The following is a 23,510-nucleotide window of genomic DNA, read 5'->3' on the forward strand; positions in this document are numbered from 1 at the left end:
ACAGGGCTTTTGTCTCCTTAGGTAGGTTTATTCCTAGATATTTTATTTTTGTTGCAACGGTAAATAGGATTGTTTTCTGAATTTCACATTCAGATTTTTCATCATCAGTGTATAGGAATGCCAGAGATTTCTGTGCATTAATTTTATATCCTGCTCCTTTACCAAATTCATTGAGGAGCTCTAGTAGTTTTCTGATAGCATCTTAAGGATTCTCTATTTAGAGTATCATGTCATCAGCAAACAGTGACATCTTTACTTCTTTTTTGATTTGGATTCCATTTATTTCCTTTTCTTCTCTGATTGCTGTGGCTAAAACTTCCAAGACTATGTTGAATAAGTGTGGTGAGAGTGGGCAACCTTGTCTTGTTCCTTATCTTAGTGGAAATGCTTTCAATTTTTCACCATTGAGGACGATGTTGGCTGTGGGTTATTCATATATGGCCTTTATTATGTTGAGGAAACTTCCCTCTATGCCTACTTTCTGCAGGGTTTTTATCATAAATAGGTGTTGAATTTTGTCAAAAGCTTTCTCTTCATCTATTGAGATTATCATATGGTTTTTCTCCTTCTATTTGTTAACATGGTTTATCACGTTGATTGATTCACGTATATTGAAGAATCCTTGCATTCCTGGAATAAACCCCAATTGATCATGGTGTATGATCCTTTTAATGTGCTGTTGGATTCTGTTTGCTAGTATTTTTTTGAGGATTTCTGCATTTATGTTCATCAGTGCTATTAGCCTGTACTTTTCTTTCTTTGTGACATCTTTGTCCGGTTTTGGTATCAGGGTCATGGTGGCCTCGTAGAACGTGTTTGCGAGTGTTCCTACCTCTGCTATATTCTGGAAGAGTTTGAGAAGGATAGGTGTTAGCTCTTCTCTAAATGTTTGAGAGAATTCGCCTGTGATACCATCTGGTCCTTGGCTTTTGTTTGTTAGAAGATTTTTAATCACAGTTTCAATTTCAGTGCTTGTGATTGGTCTATTCATATTTTCTATTTCTTCGTGATTCAGTCTTTGCAGGTTGTGCATTATACAAATCTTTTCCTGTAATTGATATCTAGTCTCATAGCGTTGTGGTCGGAAATGATACTAGATACAATTTCAATTTTCTTAAATTTACCAGGGCTTGATTTGTGACCCAAGATATGATCTATCCTGGAGAATGTTTCATGACTATTTGAGGAAAATGTGTATTCTGTTGTTTTAGGATGGAATATCCTATAAATATGAATTAAGTCCATCTTATTTAATGTATCATTTAAAGCTTGTGGTTCCTTATTTATTTTCATTTTGGATGATCTGACCATTGGTGAAAGTGGGGTGTTAAAGTCCCCTACTATGAATGTGTTACTGTCGATTTTCAGTTTTATGGCTGTTACTATGTGCCTTATGTATTGAGGTGCTCCTATGTTGTGTGCATAAATATTTACAATTGTTATATCTTCTTCTTGGATCGATCCCTTGATTATTATGTAGTGTCCTTGTTTGTCTCTTCTAATAGTCTTTATTTTAAAGTCTCTATTGTCTGCTATGAGTATTGCTACTCCAGCTTTCTTTTGATTGATATTTGCATGTAATATCTTTTTCCATCCCCTCATTTTCAGTCTGTATGTGTCTCTAGGTCTGAAGTGGGTCTCTTGTAGACAGCATATATATGTGTCTTGTTTTTGTATCCATTCAGCCAATCTGTGTCTTTTGGTGTGAGCATTTAGTCCATTTACATTAAAGGTAATTATCGATATGTATGTTCCCATTCCCATTTCTTAATTGTTTTGGGTTTGTTATTGTAGGTCTTTTCCTTGTCTTGTATTTCTTGCCTAGAGCAGTTCCTTTAGCATTTGCTGTAAAGCTGGTTTGTTGGTGCGAGCTCTCTCAGCTTTTGCTTGTCTGTAAAGCTTTTAATTTCTCCATCAAATCTGAATGAGATCTTTGCTGGGTAGAGTATTCTTGGTTGTAGGTTTTTCCCCTTCATCACTTTAACTATGTCCTGCCACTCCCTTCTGGCTTGCAGAGTTTCTGCTGAAAAATCCGCTCTTAACCTGAGGGGGAATCCCTTGTGTGTTATTTGGTTTTTTTTCCCTTGCTCCTTTTAATATATTTTCTTTGTATTTAGTTTTTGATAGTTTGATTAATATGTGTCCTGGCGTGTTTCCCCTTGGATTTACCCTCTATGGGACTCTCTGTGCTTCCTGAATTTGATTAACTATTTCCTTCCCCATATTACAGAAGTTTTTAGCTATAATCTCTTCAAATATTTTCTCAGTCATTTTGTTTTTCTCTTCTTCTGGGACCCCTATAATTCGAATGTTGGTGCGTTTAATCTTGTCCCAGAGGTCCCTGAGCCTGTCTGTAGTTCTATTTATTCTTTTTCTTTATTCTGCTCTGCAGTAGTTATTTCCACTATTTTATCTTCCAGGTCACTTATCCGTTCTTATGCCTCAGTTATTCTGCTATAGATCCCTTCTAGAGTATTTTTAACTTCATTTATTGTGTTTTTCATCATTGCTTGTTTCTTCTTTAGTTCTTCTAGATCCTTGTTAAGTGTTTCTTGCATTTTCTCTATTCTATTTCACAGACTTTGGATCATCTTTACTATCATTTTTTTTCAGGTAGACTGCCTATTTTCTCTTCATTTGGTAGTTCTGGTGGGGTGTTACTTTGCTCCTTCATCTACTGTGTGTTTTTCTGTCTTCTCATTTTGCTTATCTTACTGTGTTTGGGGTTTCCGCTTTGCAGGTTGATGGTTCATAGTTTCCGTTGTATTTGATGTCTCTCCCCAGTGGCTAAAGTTGGTTCAGTAGGTTGTGTTTGCTTCTTGTGCAGTGGACTAATGCCTGTCTTCCCGTGGATGAGTCTGTATCTCGTGTTTCTGGTGGGCAGGTCCACGTCTGGTGGTGTGTTTGGGGGTGTCTGTGGACTTATTATGATTTTAGGCAGCCTGTCTGCTAATGGGTTGGGTTGGGTTCCTGTCCTGCTAGTTGTTTGGCATAGGGTGTCCAACACTGTAGCTTGCTGGTCGTTGAGTGAAGCTGGGTGTTGGCGTTGAGATGGTGATCTCTGGGAGATTTTTGCCGTTTTATATTATGTGGAGCTGGGAGGCCTGTTGTGGACCTGTGGCCTGAAATTGGCTCTCCCACCTCAGAGGCACAGCCCTGATGCCTGGCTGGAGCACCAACAGCCTGTCCTCCATATGGCTCAGAAAAAAAGGGAGAAAAAATAGAAAGAAAGAGAAAGAGAGAAAGAAAGAAAGAAAGAAAAAGAAAGAGGATAAAATAAAATAAAGATAAAATAAAATTATTAAAAAGAATTATTAAGAAAAATATATTTTAAGTAAAAAAAACAAAACGGAATGACAAATGGTGAAAGCAAAGCTATACAGACAAAATCTCACACAGAAGCATACATATACACACTCACGAAAAGAGGAAAAGTGGAAAAAAATCATAAATCTTGCTCTCAAAGTCCACCTCCTCAATTTGGGATGATTCGTTGTCAATTCAGGTATTCCACAGAGGCAGGGTACATCAAGTTGACTGTGGAGCTTTAATCCACTGCTCCTGAGGCTGCTGGGAGTGATTTCCCTTTCTCTTCTTTGATCTCACATGTCCCAGGGCTCAGCTTTGGATTTGGCCCCGCCTCTACGTGTAGGTCGCCGGAGGGCGTCTTTTCTTAGCTCAAACAGGACACGGTTAAAGGAACCGCGGATTCGGGGGCTCTGGCTCACTCAGGCTAGGGGAGGGAGGGGCACGGAGTGCGGGTTGGGCCTGCGGCGAAAGAGGCCGGCGGTACGTTGCATCAGCCGGAGGCATGCCGTGCGTTCTCCCGGGGAAGTTGTCCCTGGATCCCGGGACGCTGGCAGTGGCAGGCTGCACGGGCTCCCGGAAGTTGGGTGTGGATAGTAACCTGTGATCGCACACAGGATTTTTGGTAGCGGCAGCAGCAGCCTTAGTGTCTCATGCCCGTCTCTTGGGTCCGCGCTGTTAGCCGCGGCTCGCGCGCATCTCTGGAGCTCCTTTAAGCAGCGCTCTTAATCCCCTCTCCTCGCGCAGCAGGAAACAAAGAGGCAAGAAAATGTCTCTTGCCTCTTCGGCAGGTCCAGAATTTTCCCCGGACTCCCTCCTGGCTAGCCGTGGTGCACTAACCCCTGCAGGCTGTGTTCACGCCGCCAACCCCAGTCCCCTCCCTGCGCTCCCACAGAAGTCCAAGCCTCAGCTCCTAGCCCCAGCCACCCGGGCGGGTGAGCAGACCAGCCGCTCACGCTGGTGCCAGTCAGCACCGATACTCTGTACGGGAATCTCCCCGCTTTGCCCTCTGCACCCCTTTGCTGTGCTCTCCTCCACGGCTCCGAAGCTCCCCGCTCCGCCACACGCAGTCTCCGCCCGCGAAGGGGCTCCTAGTGTGTGGAAACATCTCCTTCTTCACAGCCCCCTTCCCAGGTTCCGTCCCTATTCTTTTGTCTCTGTGTTTTCTTTATTGTTTGGCCCTACCCAGGTACACAGGGAGTTTCCTGCCTTTTGGGATGTCTGAGGTCTTCTGCCAGCGTTCAGTAGGTATTCTGTAGGAGCTGTGTCACGTGTAGATGTATTTCTGGTGTATCTGTGGGGAGGAAGGTGATCTCCGCATCTTACTCTTCCGCCATCTTCCTCAACTCCCCCTCTATTTCTTTTTAAACAGAGAGGACAAAGGAAAAAATAGCAAACCAATGATTTCCCAGAACAGTTGGATTTAATCTTTTCTCATAAGCTTGGATGTGAGGCGAATTCCATGCTGGTGAGGAGAGGCTGAGCTTTTTGTATTATCACCTGAACCTACAGAGCTAAAGAAAGGCTGGTCTTTCTCACAGACAACCGGGTACGGGCCTTTGACCAAAGAAGGATATGACACACTTGGATTAATAACCCTTTATTAAGAATTCCAACTCCAAACATTAGAAAGCAGCAACAACAACAACAAAAAGTTCTCAGAAGAACTTAAGGCTCAGTGTTGGCCACCGCTATGAGAGAAACGGAAATAGATTGACTTGACTGAGAATGAGGTAGATGGGTGTAGAGGGGATCGGCGAATGGTGTATCGTACATAGGGGACCTCCACACCCTCACCGCTCTCGTCGTTGCAGCACAGCTCAAGCACCAGTGCTTGAATGTGGCGTCCCAGCTTTTGCTTTGATACTCGTCTCACTATTGCTGTCATCCTGGGGTGAGGAAAAAGAGGGTCAGGGAAGTAGAAAGAAAGGAAAGGACTTACGGAGACAACTAAAGTAAGGAGAACAGTGAACATGAGTCGCATAGCTAGCTGATGCTTCCCACCCCAGGCAGGACCTGTTTCTGCTTGCCCACTGGCCCAACTCACGGCTGATCCAACCGTTCCTTGAGCTTGCTTGCTGTCATGAAAAAGGAGTAGAGCATGGATCTACCTTGGCACAGCATGGTGATCTCTAACTTGTGCTCTGTCTGAAGAGGGTGGAAAGGAGGAGGGGCAACAGTGTCACTGGGATGGACAGTACCAGTAACCTGGGCAACCACCACCGCAGGCGCAGTGAGTGAAAGGGCCTTACCTTAAAGTAGTCAAGGAACTGCTTGAGGGTCATCTCTTCACCATTAGGCTGCAGCCCCTGTACCTCAAAGCGATCCCACAATGTCCACTGCTGGTTATAGTACTGTGGGACAAAGCACAGAGTAAAGCACAAAGAGTAAAACGGGAGCAAGCCCAGATCATATGCTCCTATTTTACAAACATGCCAGTTCCATTCCTACTTTGCACAGGTTCAACCAATGAACAAAGGATACACAAAATTAAAGAAAGCCTCTCACCTGGCATGATGAAAACCAGAGCCAGTTCTACGGAGATAAGATACACACAACCTCTACACACACACCACACACACACACACACACACACAGCATCACTCACTGATGGGCAACACCAAAGGTTTCTGTAAAAGCAAGCCCTTACCTGGTGACGGTGTGGGGCAAGGGGCTCAGAGAAGCTGAAAAAGGGCAGGGCCAAGTTGATGAAGCTGTTCTTATAGGACTCAAGCTGTTGGTGTCCCTGCACCACCTTGTACAGCTCCAGACATGCAAGGCCAACTATAGCTGCTGTGGTTGTGGCAATGGCTGGAATGATCTTCCCTGCAATCAATTTGCTCTGTAACGCAGAAGGTGATGAGCAGACATAGTTGTTAGAGACGTTCAAGGTCTACAGAAGAGGTCAAATGTGGCAGACTCGAACTTGGAAAAGGGTGCAAGCTTAGGTCTAGATTATTGTTACCTTATGCCGGTCAGCAGGGGGAATGTTATAGTTCTCCGCCCGGAGATTGGATGCAGCCACAACGAAATCCATATGAAAGTTGCTGTCATCATCCTATTGTGAGTGGAGACAGAGGAAGAACAGGAGAGACAGAGTTAAAGGAAAAACAGGTTTCCTGGATACTGGGGACTGAGGTATATTCACCTCAATTACCTGCCCAGACCACAAAAGATAATTGGGCCATGTGGCAGGCCTGTAATCCCCACAAAAGCTTAGGATGGCTCAGCCCATCCTCCTACGCTGTTGAAGGTCCCCATCACAGCACCTTCTCAAAGTTGATGGGGTACATCTGGAACCCAGGGACGCTCTCTGGGCTGGGCAGCATGGCCTTGAGCTCCTGCAGGCGGTTATCACCTGCAGAAAGGGAGGTCATAATACATGTTAGTCCTTAGATACATGTTAGATCCCAGGACAGGGTCTGAGGTGAAAGCAGGAGTCCAGGGTGTGGCAGAGATAGGATTTGAAAAGGAGAGACATCGTGGGAAAGAGTAAAAGGAAGGGGGAAAGACAGGGCAGAAAACACCTCAGAAAAGAAAAAGGCAGACAGGTGTGTGGGACATGGAGATATATCTAGAGACACTGATGGAAACATATCAAGCCACTAAGAAAGGATGTAGACAGCAGCACTAATCATAAGAGGTAAGAGGTGAAAGCAACAGAAGTTGTTCACTGATGAATGAGTGGATAGAAAAACGTGATCTATCCATCCAATGAAATATTAAGCCTTAAAAATCCATTCAATGAAATATTAAGCCTTACAAAATGGAAGTCTACTATATTTAAAGACGGTTAAGATGGTAAATCTTTTGTGTTTCTTACCATAATTTTTTAAAAGAAAGGATGTCAACGAGAACATAACTGAAAGAGAAAGACATAGAGAGAGAAGGGGAGACATGAAGGAAGATATAAGGGAAAACTGGAGACAGAGGGATAAAAGATACAGAAAGGGGCACTGGGGGAAAATGCACAGACAGCAAAGAAGAGAGTAATATGAAATGGGATAAACCTGAGAAAATTTGAAGAGGGAGACCAAGGAGAATAAAGGTGAAGATTAAGAGAATGTACAGAGAATGAGAAAGTACAAAATACCTGAAAGGGAGACACGTAGGGAGATATATAAAGAAAATATAAGAAGAGGAACATAAGAGAGTAGTTATTTGGGAAGGGAAATGCGGGAGATATATGAGGAGGGGAGACATATACAGACGAAGAAATTGAAGCATATATACAAAGAAGATAAAATGTAGAGGAAGACTTACAGAGCATGAGACAGGATAGGGGAGAGGGAGGGAAATTCGAGTTGGGGGTAGTTATAGATGGAGAGATGAGGAGGGCTACCTAGAGAGGGAGATGAGGAAAGATATATGGAGGTTAAAAATAGGGTAGGCCTTCCCTGGTGGCACACTGGTTGAGAATCTGCCTGCCAATGCAGGGGACACGGGTTCGAGCCCTGGTCTGGGAGGAGCCCACATGCCGCGGAGCAACCAGGCCCGTGAGCCACAACTACTGAGCCTGCGCGTCTGGAGCCTGTGCTCCGCAACAAGGGAGGCCGCGACAGTGAGAGGCCCGCGCACCGCGATGAAGGGTGGCCCCCGCTCACCGCAACTAGAGAAAGCCCTCACACAGAAACAAAGACCCAACACGGCCAAAATAAATAAGTAAATAAATAAATTTAACAAAATAGGGTAAAGAGCATACCAAAGGAAGGTGGGGAGGAGGATGAGGAGATCTATAATGAAATGAACCAGGGAAGAAATCAAGGCAGAGAGACTACTGGTAAAGATCCTATCCATTTGTCCCTGCGTATGAACACAAAAAGAAACAGAGGAAAGAACAAAACAAAGCGAACACACACACACACAGAAAAGAGATGGACAGCTGGTGCACCTGAGAGAGAAAGAGTGGGAAGAACAAAATAGTAGCGCATCAGAGAATTTGCCTCAACCAACCAGCCTTATTTTAAATTGGAAGAAGCAAGCACCAAAGGACAGTGTGGATAAATCTCAGGCCTGAGATCTCAGAGCAGAGCCAGTGGCAGAACACAAGTACAGAGGAGGCTTGCATAGACAGGTGATAAGTAGATGCTAGCTCTAGGCCAACTACTTAAACACCCTCACCAACACAGGAAGTGGTCTGCAGCTCCTGGTCAGAAACGTGGATCTTGACACCAGACTTCGGGGTGAACGCAGGGACTTGCGCAGACTGAATGAGTATGGTCACAGCAGCTCGGTCCTGAGAGCCCCACAGCCCATAGGTCTGGGCAAACAGGTTGGCAGCAGCTATCACGTAGTCCAGATGCAGGGGCTAAGAGAAGGCAAGGTATGGAGGGGTAAGCATATCAGTACTCACCTAAGGAGCCGCAGCCTCCTTCCCATCCATGTACCCACATTGTACCCGACTGTAGGAGACCCGAGGGAGGAGACTTACATTGCTGACATCAAAGATGAGCAGGTGTGGACAGCGCTTAGGCCCAGACCAGAAAGGGGCTCCTGAGCTTGTAAGCTAGGAAAACAGAACGACTGGGGGGAGTGGGACCTGAGAGGAGAGGTCTTTCTGATAATTGTGACTCCTCATTTTCAAGCCCGGAAGTCCCAACTTAGTATATCGCTGGGCACTCACTTTGTGCCAGACACAGAGCTATTTATGAAACTTTTATGGATTGCCAGGCATGTACTAACATGATTAATTTATTAACTTAGTAAATATCAATTAGCCCTCATGAAACTCTCATGAAATTAGGTCACCATTATTCCTACGTCCTACGTGAGGATACTGAGGTACAGATAGGAAATACATGATTAGTCCCAATATCAAATGCAGCTGAGACTTGAACCCACCTAGGTCCTGTGCTCTTAACACCAAAACTTCTCTTCTACAATCTCTATAGCCCTGACTGGGAATCTGGAATGACTCCTCTCATATCTAAGGGAAGCAGGTACCAAGTATCTCGCTTGAGAGAACAGGGATGGGCAGGTAGAGGAGAGAGGTCGGGAGGAACAGGTCTTTGACCTCAAAAATCACTCGCTTAATCATTTTATGAGATCTCTGGGACTTGGTGGGCTTGCCACAACTGGATTAACTGCAATGAATCATGTCAGAAGCGTGTAGCAAACTGCTTCCAGTAAGCCTATTCTGACAAATGGACCCCACCAGAGTGTAATACCAGGTTCGGAGGAAAGTTGTGCAGCAGCTGCCTGACGTTGTTGGAGTACTGGGTGTGCCAGTGGTAGTAAGCCCAGGTCACACCGTCAGCCCACGTATATGGCCGCTGAAGCACCAGGCTGCGCTGCACAGCCTCCAGCACCTCCAGGGGTTGGCTGCCTGCCAGGTGCAGTGTTTGCTCCACAAACGTTGAATCTCTATCAAGAATTAGAGGGGACACAAACTCAGAATTACACAGTGATCCCAGAGTGAGCTTAACTCCATGAAAAGTCAGTGCTGACTCCCAAAGTTATAAGGCCCAAGGAATCATTAGTTTATTCGAAAAGTAGGCCAGGTCCTAAGTGTTACACTGGTTACAGGATGCTCTGACTGACAGGCAGGAGACAGGGTGAGCAAGGATTTGGACAGACCTACTCACATTAGGTACTGGTTGACGTTTTCGGCTGGCTGCTTGAAGAGACCTTCAAACTCATCCCGAGCCCACTGCAGTCAGAGCAAATAAACACTACGTGGGTTATGGGGAACAAATAAGTTTCTGTAGGCATTAGGAACACCATCAGGAAATACACCAAATAGGAAGAGCATGGCTGCTATGGGAGAACAGAGGAAGGAAGCCCTCCCAATGTGGCTCCTCAAACTTGTCAAAACCCCACCACTTCAATTTAAAAACCAATGATCTTAATCTGGGCAGAGGTTAACACACAAGTGTACATTCACGCAGAATTTATTAAGATGTACACCTTACCCTAGATATGTCATGCCTCAATAAAAGAAAAAGTTCACACCAAGAATAAAACATGAACGATCTCTATGCAGGTTCTGGGGACTGGGCAGCAAGTACGATAGAGGTTTGCCCCCTGAGAATTAGGAGGTCGATAAATAGTCACTGGTGAAGTGATCTGGAGCGTCTTGATGCTGGAAATCCAGGTTCAAATGCCAGCTCTGCCACAGTTTTGTGACCATCAGGTATATCTTCACTTGTGTATCCTCATTTCAAAAACATACACTGTAACAGTAAAACTACACCTCATGGAGTTAATAGGAAATAAGCAAACATGTACACATTTAAAGCTTACTTTGAAAGTCACAAGGACATATTGAGTGTAAATGCTTCACAGAAGTGCTGTGAGAGTTACTACTATCATTCCAATTTTACAGATAAGGAATCTGAAGCATGAAGAGGTTAAGTCCAAGGGCACGTAGTATATCTGATTTTAAAGCCTTTTTATTGGCCTTTCTGCATGCTGGGTAGAGAGAAACACAGTAATAGAACCATAACCTAGTACAGATTTTATATATAGAGAAATGAACACACAAACACATCTCTTTCTCTCTCCATCTCTCTGTATCTACACACACACACACACACACAAACACACACACACACACACCCCCCAACACGGGATGTATGGACAGGGAGAAAGACACATACTGAACTGAGTCCACAAGTATAAACTCATCCATTCTGGAAGGAAAAGTGACACACTGAACTGTAACTGCTCATTTTCTTCCTGTTCCCATACTTCCTAAACATAGCCTCAAAGACTGCATTAGGAATCATTTTGATAAAATGATGGTTATTTGTGGTTTGAAAGGGGACTGTAATTAGGGCCAAGTTCTGAGGGCCAGTTAATGGGGTGCTTTTACTTTGTCAATCTACGTGATAGGTATGCTGTTCTGTATGTATGTGTACTATATAAACACAACTATGCTGACAAGCTATGAAACATATTTTGGGAAACAATTAGAAAATTTGTCCTAAATATGGACTTAATATTAGAGATATTTAAATAACTAGCAGAGATGATATTAAGTTAATTTTGTTCAACAAGAAAATAGTATCCTGTATACAAAGAAAAATACCCTCACTTTTTAGATATACACTTCTTACATAAAGTACTTTACATGGTATAAATAATACTTCCCTGTATGTTTCCAAAATAAAAATTTCAAGTTAAAAAAAATCATTTTGAAAAGCCTAGGCTGCTAGGTTTAAAGTGAGTGAAGGAGAGTTAAAGAGAGGGCAGATGTTACATACACTGAGGCTTCATCATCTGAATAACAAGAGTTTGGCATCTGAGACACTGTCCAGGTACCTATCTGTTCCACCTCTTTCTCCCTGCAAGGCTGATCACCTGCAAAGTGTGCTCGATGGCATTCGGGAAGTTCTTCAGTGTGCAGATGCGGATGGACTTCTCAGGAGGCTCCTGGCTGGAGCTGTATGACTCTGTCAGGAAGGGGATAACCACTTGCACATTACCCTTGGTACCCAGTGTGCCTGACTCCAGAAGTGGCTTACGGTAGTACACACAGCAGCGGTCCATATACGTGCCTGTGAGAAAGTTGCAGCACGTGAGGGTGGGGAAAATAACATCAGGATAGGACACGGTGACACACACTCCCTAAAACACACACATTACTCTCCCGTCGTCCTCACCCACCCCCAAAACTCATGGGCATCCACATTGTCCAAGGCATTGGCCACACCATCCAGGTTTTGAAAGAAGTTATCATCATACACATGCTCTGTGTGAGGGCCCACACAGTTCTGATGGCTCATCACCCGGATGTGCGGATTTATCTGGCTCACAGCTGCAGCAGCTGTATCAGACTTCAATTTCTGGGTAGGGATGGAGAAACAGAACTGTCATTCATATAATCACCCAACAAAACTTTACGGAGCTGTTCTGAAAACTGATTTACGTAATGATGCACAAGACCTAGGCTCTGAGGTCAGGACGCTCTGTGGTCTATGACAAATGCCACACAGCTTGGGCTGGGACAAATGGGGAATGGGGTGAATAAAAAAGGAAAACAGTGATACAATAGGAGACAATGGCTTGAGTATCTGTTCTTTTGTCTACCGAACATCCATTGTTGTTTTTAGTTACTAGCACCCAGAGTTGGAGTGCATTCACCCAAAGAAAACCAAGGTCCTCTGAACTTACAAAAACAAAAAGGATCCTCTGAAAGTCCAAGTCAGATCACATTCCTCTCCTTCTCAAAACCCTCTGTTGATTCCCACTTTCACTAAGGGTGAAATGAGCTGGTCCCTATTACTTTTACAACATTCTCTCTTACCACGGTCTGTCTCTGTCTCTATTCCTTAAACACAGCAGGCATATTCCAACCTCAGGGTTTCGCTCACACTGTTACCTTCACCTGGCATACTCTTCCCTGAGATTTCTTCCTCTTCTCGTATATCATCTTTAATTCTCTGTGGAAATACCACCTTTCCAATGAGGATTTCCTTTACCACACTGCAAACCACCCTCTCATGGCACTTCCACTTCTTTATCTTGTTTTTCATTCTTGCCCCTACACAGTATTTTTCACCTACTTATGTTCTAACCACATACTGTGCTATTGTATTTATTAGTTGCTGTAGCAGTTGTCCAAAATAACGATCTTCAAAAGACGTTGTTGTTTTTTTATGTGATGCACAGCTATCAAGATTTCCTACATTAGACATTTAAACTCAGAAAATGTTAAAATATTATTACTCCATTTAAAAATGGAGGGGCTTCCCAGGTGGCGCAGTGGTTGAGAATCTGCCTGCTAATGCAGGGGACTCGGGTTCAAGCCCCGGTCTGGGAGCATCCCACATGCCGCGGAGCAACTAGGCGCGTGACCCACAACTACTGAGCCTGCGCGTCTGGAGCCTGTGCTCCGCAACAAGAGAGGCCGCGGTAGTGAGAGGCCCGCGCACCGCGATGAAGAGTGGCCCCTGCTTGCCACAACTAGAGAAAGCCCTCACACAGAAACAAAGACCCAACACAGCCAAAAATAAATTAATTAATTAATAAAAATGGAATGATTCCATTATATAGTACAAACTTTATGAAAAAATCTCCAATACAAAACTTTAATGACAGGAGTCAAACTGTATTTACAGTTTTGCAAATTTAAGTTCCATAATATCTTAGAAGATAGCTGAACTTTCATTACCTACTGCCTTTAATCTATTACATGTTTTGCTTGAAAGATGTGAGGGATATCCAGCCTTACAGAAAAATGTTTCAATAACATTTTCAGATGACTGTTGATATTTTTCGAAAAGTACATCAAAACTTGACAAGTGATAGTACTTTAAAGTTTAGTTGCAAGGTGAAATACTGAATCCACATCAATAGCCACTGTCTTTCTCTGTATTTTGAATGGTTTTGTAGTTAATGCACAATTCTGTATCATCTTGAATTGGTCTGGTCATTTGGAAAATACTGTGTCTTTGGGTTAGGGACAGCCTCCTAGAGCAGAGTGGAAAATTACCCTTTCACCTGATAAAATGAGGATAAAAAGGACATGTCTTAGTATTCTTAAAACAGTTGTAATCTTTTGGACTTGAGGAAAGAGTGCTGCCAGCCTCCACTGTATTTGAGAATCTCTCATTTACTATGTCTTCTCACTAGACAAAAGCAGAAACCGTTCTTTTGCTATCTTATATATTCTAACTGCTTAAGTAGTACCTAGTATTTGCATGACAAAATGAAAGGAAAGATAAACACTGGGCAGGCAAAAATAACACTCAGCTTTACAGAAGACTTCCCAGATAGATCCCTCTATAACCTAGCTTCTATAGTTCCACATTAGCCGTAACCAAAAACCAAAGGCAAAAACGTGGGTGGGGACAGGTGTAAACTCACAAATGAAAGATGTCATAAGTTCTCAATAAACATCTGCTGGAAGAAAGACTGAAAGGTAGAGAAAAAGAAATAAGGGAAGAACTGAAGGAAAGAGAGAAACAAAAACGTCCTAAGGCGGGCTTCCCAGGTGGTGCAGTGGTTGAGAGTCCGCCTGCCGACGCAGGGGACACGGGTTCGTGCCCCGGTCTGGGAAGATCCCACATGCCGCAGAGCGGCTGGGCCCGTGAGCCATGGCCGCTGAGCCTGAGTGTCCATAGCCTGTGCTCCACAGCGGGAGAGGTCACAGCAGTGAGAGGCCTGCGTACCACACACACACAAAAGTCCTAAGGCAATAAGACAGATAACAAGAAAAAGGCAGGAGAAAAGAGAAACAAAGCTCAACCACTTACCATGTCCATTCCACTCACCCTGATATCCCAAGGCCGGAACAGAAACTGTCGATTCAGATTGGATTTTTCTATGGTGTCCATGTCTGTAATGGTGACTGCCCCGCCCTCCCCGCAGCCTAGCCCAATCATGGCAAAGTTCTTGAGCAGCTCACAGCCAACGGCCCCTGCACCCACCTGGGAGGTGGCCAAGAAGAGAGGCAGAAGATGGTTAGGGTCACTGGCCTAACAAAGCCACTCATCGGTCCTCACTCTCTCTGGAGATGGCAAGAGGGGTAAGAGGATGTACTACTGCATACTTAAGTCCCAGGGCCATAAAAATTCATGGTCATCTAAGGAAAGAGGCACAAGACCGGGGAATAAAGGACCTGGTATGAAGAAAATGGAGAAAGGGATGAGATGAGGGTACAACCAAACACCCTCCCTTGTAAGCCAAGAGGAGACTCCAGAAGAGGTGGCCAGAAGCTAGGGGACATAAAGGTAGCTTTTGACCAAAAGGATCTCTCACCAAGAAGTATCTCTGCTTGCCCAGCTTCTCTTGCAGGCCCGAGCCAAATACAGCCACCTGCCCATCATAACGGTTCTGGCACTGAGTCATGTGAAGGGAAGAGAGGGTTAGAGAAAAGGCACCTTAAAAAGAACCACAATAATGCCTTCTCCATGGGCCCCAATCACATACTGGAAGGCACATGTGCTCTGTAAAGGCCTCTTGGTCCTCAGGGAGACACTCAACGGCATCAAAGTACAGCCACTGCATAACAGGCATAAACTTTCCAGAGCACGCCTGAGGAGGGGGTAAGAAAGAGGAAGTGATCACTGGTTAATCAGAGCTGGACAGCAAGCAGCAGGGCCAGGAAGGAACCTGGCCCACTCCCAGCACTGTCCTTCTCCACTCGCACTGACCTTCATAACCTCCTGGGCAGCCACGCCCCCAATGAAGGAATTTATGGGTGCCAGATCCCCAGCAGCCACATAAGCCAGCTTCCGGATGAGGTCTTCATCCAGACTCTTTTGCTGCACTGCTGGCAGAGCTTGAGCATTCACAGCCTGTGCTAGGGTCACCAGTTCTCTTGCATCCTCCTGGAAGGAGAAAAAGAACAATCACACCACTGTGGGGAGAGGGAGAAGCAGAAAAACTAAATAGATGAAGAGGCGTAGTGGAGCTTTGGTTCAAGGACCTGGCTGGCTTGCCCACCCATCTACCTCATTGTGGGGCCGAGGGGGCTGGCCATGCTGGGCACAGAACTGGTGCAGGGCCTGGAAGCCAACGTGCAGCTGAGGAGGGCGAGAATACTTGGCAAAATCTGTTATCACGAAGTCTGGCTCTGCCAGTGAAGTGGGCAAGGATTTCTGTGGAGAGCAAGATATCAGAATGAAAAAAGTAAAAAACGTAGAGAACCCTACAGCACACCCTCCTGCTCATACTCACAAAGCTTATCTCCTTAGTTACTTTGACCTGACAACGCCTCCACAGACATAGTCAGAGAAATTGGAGGTATCACAGATACTAAAGGTGTAGGGACCTGGGGGATGAACAGAATGAAGGGTTATCTGTCAATTCATTCCCTCCCAAGACCAACAGCACTATCAAAACAGGAATGGGAAAACCTCCCACTCCCTTCCTCCCCCAACCCCCTCCCTCATACAGTGGGAGTTTGGAGTTAACAGATGTAAGTGATTATATACAGAATGGATAAACAACAAGGTCCTACTGTAGAGCACACGGAACTCTGTTCAGTATCCTGAGATAAACCATCATGGAAAAGAATATGAAAAAGAATGTATATATAGATAACTGAGTCACTTTGCTGTAAAGCAAAAAGTAACACAACATTAAACATTAAATCAACTATCCTTCAACTAAGAAATATAAATAAGGTATAGCACATCATAAAAAACACAATGCTGATTTCTTCAGACAGCACAGGTACCCTATGTCTAAATGCCACTCTAGAGAAAAAGAAGTAAGCCCTGAAAGGATCCAATGGCAGCTACATAATTTCTCTAGAACTCAAAAATATTAAAGGAACACAAAACGCAACTCCAAAAAACTAACATTCACAATTACCTTCCATCCATCAAAACTTACCAGAACACGGATCTGTGGCTTTAGTTTTCATCAAATTTGTAAATTTTTGGCCATTATTTCTTCAAAAACTCTTTCGGCCCACCCCTTTGTTGGGAATTTCTTTGACATGTGAAATATATTTATAATAGTTGTTTTAATGTTCTTGACCAGTGCTTTTACATAACAGATGTGATTAACAAAATTAACACACAAGAAAAAATCAGGAGATTTAACAAAGTAGAAGAAACTATCTGAAATACAACAAAGAGTGGGAGAAAAAGACAAGAGTCAAGTGGCTTAATATACATGTAATTCGAGTTCTGGAAAGAGATAATGGGGTGGCAGTGAGCTGCGAAAGTAATATTTTCAAAAAAAATTATGGCCAGAAATTTTCCCAATTTGATAAAACTATAAACCCATAGTTAATATAAATTTAATAAACTGCAAAAGAGACATGGAGAAAACTATACTAATGTATATCATAATCCCATTGATTAAGATCAGTGATAGAGAAAATAAGCACATTAGATACAGAAAAACAAGGATAAGAATGGCAGACTTCCTGTGGAAAATAAGGCAGGAGAGACAATAGAGCAGTATCTTTAAAGCAATGAAATCTAAAACGCTACACTCCGTAAAAACATCTTTCAAAAACACAGGCAAAATGAGATTTCAAGCATTAAAAAGCTAAAAGAATCACCACCAGTAGACCCCATTCCACAACATATGTTAAAGGCTTTCTTTGGCAGAAGAAACATGGCATCAGATGCAAATCTAGAGCCACAGAAAAGTATACTGGAAAATGTGATTATGTGGGTAAAAATAAACTTTCTTAAATCTTTTCAACAATGTAACTGTGAAGTCAAAAATAATGTATTGAGAAGTTTATGGCATACACAAAATATACGACGAGAGCAAATGGTGAACCAGAAAGTGGAAATAATTTGTTGTAAGTTTTTCTTTAATATGTGCGGTGATGAAGTATTACTTACAGATTGTTATACTATACGGTTTAAAGAAAGAAAGAGATATAGTCAATGGGCCAAAAAATAATAATGGAATCAAATACTAGTGGTATAAACCTTTTCTGCCTGTAGCTCAGTTCACATGTCTTTATTAAGGCCGCCTGGACACATCTCTTCTAAGTCCCAAGTCAGATTTCAGAGAGGCACCTCCTCTTGGACTTTGGTACAAGTCAAGACTACAGATATGTGTCACCACTTGGGCTGTGGGTCAGCCCACACCACAGGGACAATTCTCTCTTTGATCTGGGCAACCATTTCTTGCCCCCCCAGTCTTGGCATACCCAGGACTTCGATCTCTAGGGGAGAGATGCCATTGAGTTCATTCATGCCCTGAACTTCCGTGAAGGAGACGAAGTCACCGCTCTCAAACCCGTGTCGGGCCTCATCCAGGCAGGTTACAACACCAGGGTTGTCCTGGTTGGAAGAGAAGTAAAGAAAGCCTCAGAGGTAGGATCAGGGTACCAGGAGCATAAAGGAGGACTATGGCTACCCACATGCCTGCCAGAACACCTGGGGCCAATCTCCTTACCTTGGTACCCATAGAAATCATAGCACTGAGAGGCTGCTCCCCATTGGAATCCGTCAGGATCATCTCCTCTCCAAAGTCACAGAACAACTGCCTGTAAAAGGACACAACAGGACTGGTGCCTGAGACCCTTAGACATAGTCAATGCTTCCTAAGAAAGCTTAGCCATCACTGCCCGCAATCAGTGCTCGTGCCAACTGGGGAGAGGTGAATATGGAGAATGGAAAACCTGGTGGGCTGAGCGTAGCATTACGGCACTGGGAGCCAGGGGGTCTTAGCCTGGGCCTGGGAGGAGTTGGGGGTAAAGGCAGAAGCAGGCACTCACCCAAACAGACCCCGAGTGTCTGCCACGACCAGCTTGATTCCACAGCTGTGACAAAACTCACCCACCCGCAGCTGGTCCTCCAAAGGAGAGCTGGTAAGGACCGCCACCTGTAACAAGAAGGACGCTCATGCAAAGGGACTGGCATTGGGGTGAAGGGAAATAAGAACATAAAGGAGAAAGGCAGGCCAGGGCTTGGCAGAATGTCAGGACTAAAGCTTACTGGTTCAGACCTTTTCTACAAATATTTACAAAGTATCTGTGTCATACTCAGTGAGGGTAAAACTCAATGAAGGGAAATATGAAACCCCACACTATGACAAGAAAAGTAAAGCAGTATTAGGAGGATGGAATTTGAAGACCAACTAATTCACTTATTTGAAAAACACCCATTCCTGCCTGCCTACAACCCTGCATGTCCTGGGAGTCAAACGACGAGTCACAGTCTGCTCCCAGTTAAAGTTTGGGTTTATCCCCAAATCCTACACTCATCTGCTTCAATTCTCAAATAAAACAAAACAGAACAAAGCAAAGCCTGCTCAGCGATGATTTGTAGGGAATCTTTGAATTCCCTTCCTTATTCACCAGGGTAAGTTCCTACTGCTGCATCAGGAGTCCCAGTGCCCAGGTTCTCTGGGAAACCCCAGGGCAAGCACCCACAGGGCTGGTCCATTAAATAAATACTGAGCAAACCAACCAGGAAAAGGATCTGAGAGTGTAAGTCAGGAGGCAGGGTGATGCTGCAAAGTACCTGGAAACCACTAAGGAAGTCATCAACAAGGGTCCCAGTGTAGGTGGTGACGGGCACATAGCTGTTGAGTTCAGCAAGGCGGGGCTGTGATGCCTCAGCCCGGTTCTTACCGATGTCCTCCTCCCTTAGGTAGAACTACAAGGAGGTACAAGAAGGAAAGAAGTGAAGTGAATGCAGACACCAGGGGGTTTGGTGCTTGGGCAAGGGGAAGGGATCCAGGAACAGGTACCTGGGATGAGAGGTCAGCCCACTGGGCAGTGCCCTGGTCATGGAGGGTGACAGCTTTGACCCCACCAAGGATGATGTTCTTTGCAATCTCCACCCCTAGGCCCCGAAGGCCCGACACCAGCACAGTGGAAGTCTGGAGATGCTTCATAGCCTCATGGCCCAGGACATACCTGCCAGATTTGAAGGAGACTCTAGTTCAGGGCTTGGCCCACACAACTCTATCCTCTCTGTGCCCTCCTCCTGCTTCACATTCCCAGGCTCAGCCATACTCACAGCTGCCGGGAGTAAAGACCCTCATCTATGTCTGTTGCACGGCCTGTTTTTGGCATTCCCTAGGAATGGAGGAGAAAAGAGTTTCAGCAAGACAGCAAAAAAAAAAAAAAAACGCTTAAATTAAGAGGTACTTTCCCACCAACCACAATACCATCCCACCTCCAAGATTTAGGGAAAAGACACTCACGTTGGTCGGGTCTGATGGCACTCTGAACATTACAGAACACGCAGAAGGGCAATCAGAACTTGCTTTTGGATCAGGCCCAGACATACAACGTTTCTTCGATAGTGGCAAAGTGCACATCTTTAGACAAAGGAGCCAGATACGGGGAGGCTTTTCTCTTTTGTTAGCGGTAACTCTGGTGGAGAGAAAGACTTAAGTACTAGCATCCTCATTTCAAGAACGGAAACATGAAGACACGCTAGGTACTAGAGCTACTCTGAGAGGGAGGAAAGAGGAGACTGAGCTCAGACAGTTGCTTTTCCCTAGGAATGGAGGATAAAAAGTTTCAGGAAGATAACAGACTAAAAGACTGAGTGAGCAGACACTGGCTAGATTGAGAAGTCTGGCTGGGCTTCTGTGACTAATGATGCAGAGCACCATGCAGGCTGAACAGATGCTGAGAAGGGCATCTAGTATGATGGAAGTGTGCTGGGGGAGGGGTTGTATGATAACGATATAGGGGCCTATGAGGCTGAAAGCAGAAGTTGAGGGCTTGTGAATGAAGATATTGGCAACTGGAAAGGCCCTAGGGGAGACTATAAGGCAAGATGTGGAGTAACAGGATCTTAAAAGAAGGTGGGAAAACTGTTTGCTTTTGAATGCACAGGTAGAGCCCTGGGCAAGACTGTGAACGTGAGTCTCTGATAGGGGTGGTGAGAACCAAAATTTGAAAGGGTCTATCAAATACTGGTGCAGGAAAGGATGTCTGCCAGATTATGTATCTGAAGAATTCCTACCTGGTATCTGGGCCCCCGGGAGCTTCTGAGGGAAGATACTTGGGATTATCTGCAAAGAATTCTGAGACGATGAAGAGGGGGGTATTTTCTAACAGCAGATATTGGGTTAGTAGTAAAGCATTTTAGTGAAGGACAAAGCTGGATTCGGAGGTGTTTTTGATGGAAAATGCTAAAATGGGAGTTTGGGAAGGTCGACGACTAAGTAGAAATGCTGGGTGTAGGGGCACTTCTTGAAGATGCCATAGGAAGGAAGGTCTTCAATGGCAGGTCTTTAAAGGGAAATGCTAAAACTATATATATATATATATATATATAATTTTTTTTAAGTAGAAATGCTGCATACAGAGTGATCTCTGACAGATGAGACTACCAGGGTGAGATGTGAGGAAGGGGTCTCTGAGAACGAGCCAGGGTCTGTGGTATTCCATAGTGTTGTACTTTTTTAGCTCTGAAAGGTGATTAGGAGGAGGAAAATAGGGAGTGAAGTGTGAGTAAAGATGTTAGAGAAAGGTCTCTTTTAGGGAAATGAGAGGGAAACAGACATTGTCAGAGCTCCGGTTCCTCTTGGAAGCTGTGAGGACAGTAATTTTGGTTTAAGGTCTTCAATGTAATACACTGACTGGGAATATTGAATCTGGTGCTATAACAAGCTAGACCTGTGAGGGAATAAGGTTCTTGGCTAGAATTGCTGGACCCGAGACTCTAAAGGTAGGAACTGGGCCTCTGGAGCCCTGAGGTCAGATTTCAGAACACAGGCATGACAGAGCAACATCGGCCCCGCCCCAGCATCCGCCCCTATGCCGCCTCTCCAGCCCAGTAAGCCACCTCCAAGACCCTCCCGAAAAGCCTGCCCGGGGAGAGGTGCCGAGAAAGGCCGTTTGTTACAAATGCCCGTTCCCAGGGTCGCTCCGCCGCCAACTCCATGTGGAGCCGAAACCAAGACCGGCCGCCGCCCTCTTTTTACTCCTACTCCCCCGCCGGCTGGCTGGAGGAGAGCTGCGGCCGCCGCAGCCTTACCCTCTTCCGCTGACCACGCCTCCTTTACCTCAACCGCCGACACAAAATGGCGGCCGCTGAGCCGGAAGCCCAAACAAAAAGTTTGGTCCTACTCGCCGTCGCACCGGTAGTGAATCACTGGTGACGTCAGCAGCCCTTGGGTGACTCATTACTGAGTTCTGCCGTGTGCTGACGGCAGGAGGAAGACAGCTCCACCTAGTGGCTGCGTTCAGTAAAATGGGTATAAACTGAAACACGCATAGTTACATCGCTGAATCACTCTGAGGGAAGACAGCAAGCTAGAGAAGTCAAGACATTTGTTCTCGAATTACACAAGACACTAGGTGTTAAGGGACTTCCTGAGTGGAAGTCCGTGCCGAAAGAGACTTGCAACAGAGGCATATGAAAGCAAACGGGTGCTAAAGTTTCCCGGAACTGCTTATGATTCTTTTTAACAGCACATATTTTAAGCATTTAAAATTTCTACTCTGCCACCTGAGCGCTCTGATTTGCATTACTCACTCTTGAACTTAATAAGTGACTAGGGACCAATGCCTCACTGTCCTCTTCTATACAACTGTGATAACAGCAGCCACCTGATATGGTCAATATGTTATGAAATTTGAAATATTATGTACATGGAAATAAGATAAAATGAATACTCACTATTGTGTAAAAAGTTTACAGCAATGCTGTCTATGCACTAGACACTAAATGTTAAGTTTAAATATTCACGTAATATTTATATATGAATACATGTTTTTCCTGTTAATATGAAATTGATTATGGGTGAAGTTATACCCAGGCACCAGAGAAACTTCCATTTGGGGACATTATTTCATAATGAGGCCTTGAAACACCCTTCCACAGTGACCTTGAAAGCATAATGCTAATGTTACCAGTGCCCATGAACTAAGAAAAACACAATACCAAGTCATCACAGGCACCACCATTTAACAAACCTCCTGATACACAGTAAGCACCCAATGCATTTCTATTGAATAATGATAAGATATGACATTAACTGATTGCTAATATACAGTACACCTGTGTCTTTGACATTTTGCCGCTGGCATGCTCAGAGAAACATCTGGTAGAGTACACTGTAAAAGGATCTGGTCCCATGCTTTTATTTGTGGAAATTCTGATTACGAATCCAACCTCTTTGTTACAGGTCTATTCAGATTTTCTAGTCTTTTACTTCGTTTTAGTCACTCTGTTTTTCCACTAACTTGACTATTTCATATAGTCAAAAGTAATGTCCAAGCGAATTCCTAACAATTCTCTTTATTTCTGTATGGTTTCATAGCCATTTTATCTTATTCATTCAGGTTTCGCTAATGGAGTCGTCTCTCCCTCTCTCTCTCTCTCTCTTCGTCAACCTAAGGTTTTTCAATTTTAATAATCTTGTCACAGAACCAACTTTGGGTTTTTGTTGATTTTCTTTATGCTTTTTCTATTTATATTATTTTATTTATTTTCATACTAACCTTTCACAAAGTGAACGGTTATTTTCCTCTTTCACTTTGCTTTGGGTTAGACATTTTTTCCAGTTTCTGAACTCTTTCTTCCTTTTTATGTAGGCTTGCATATGTGTGTGTGTGTGTGTGTGTGTGTGTATATATATATATATATATATATATTCCTCTGGGTTCTGCTTTTGCCGAATCCCACGTTTTGGTATGTTGTGTTTTCATTTTCATTCACTTCAGAGTATTTTCTAATATCCCTTGGACACTCTTTGACTCATTGATTACTTAGGAATATGTTGTTTAATTTCCACATATTTACAAGTTTTCACAATTTCCTCCCATTATTGATTTCCCATTATTCACTCCTTTATGGTCAGAGAACATATTT

General features: G+C 44.2%; 1 protein-coding gene across 1 annotated transcript; it reads right to left on the minus strand.

The window, feature by feature from the left end:
- Positions 1-4,902: 4,902 nt before the first annotated feature.
- Positions 4,903-20,945, minus strand: LOC114892458 (ubiquitin-like modifier-activating enzyme 1). Its single transcript, XM_029217456.1, is given in 26 exon segments — positions 4,903-5,195; positions 5,354-5,454; positions 5,559-5,660; positions 5,957-6,148; positions 6,272-6,364; positions 6,576-6,664; positions 8,428-8,614; positions 8,738-8,812; positions 9,474-9,669; positions 9,891-9,955; positions 11,608-11,804; positions 11,927-12,092; positions 14,523-14,678; positions 15,010-15,090; positions 15,181-15,285; positions 15,405-15,581; positions 15,705-15,851; positions 15,931-15,962; positions 15,965-16,024; positions 17,876-18,008; positions 18,124-18,214; positions 18,446-18,552; positions 19,194-19,328; positions 19,423-19,591; positions 19,695-19,753; positions 19,882-20,945. Coding segments are annotated over 26 exon segments (3,246 nt in total). The 5' UTR covers positions 19,999-20,945; the 3' UTR covers positions 4,903-4,981.
- Positions 20,946-23,510: the final 2,565 nt, after the last annotated feature.

Source organism: Monodon monoceros, unplaced genomic scaffold, assembly GCF_005190385.1.
Source record: "Monodon monoceros isolate NGI ecotype Baffin Bay Population unplaced genomic scaffold, NGI_Narwhal_1 Contig174_ctg1, whole genome shotgun sequence".
Taxonomy (NCBI): Eukaryota; Metazoa; Chordata; class Mammalia; order Artiodactyla; family Monodontidae; genus Monodon; species Monodon monoceros.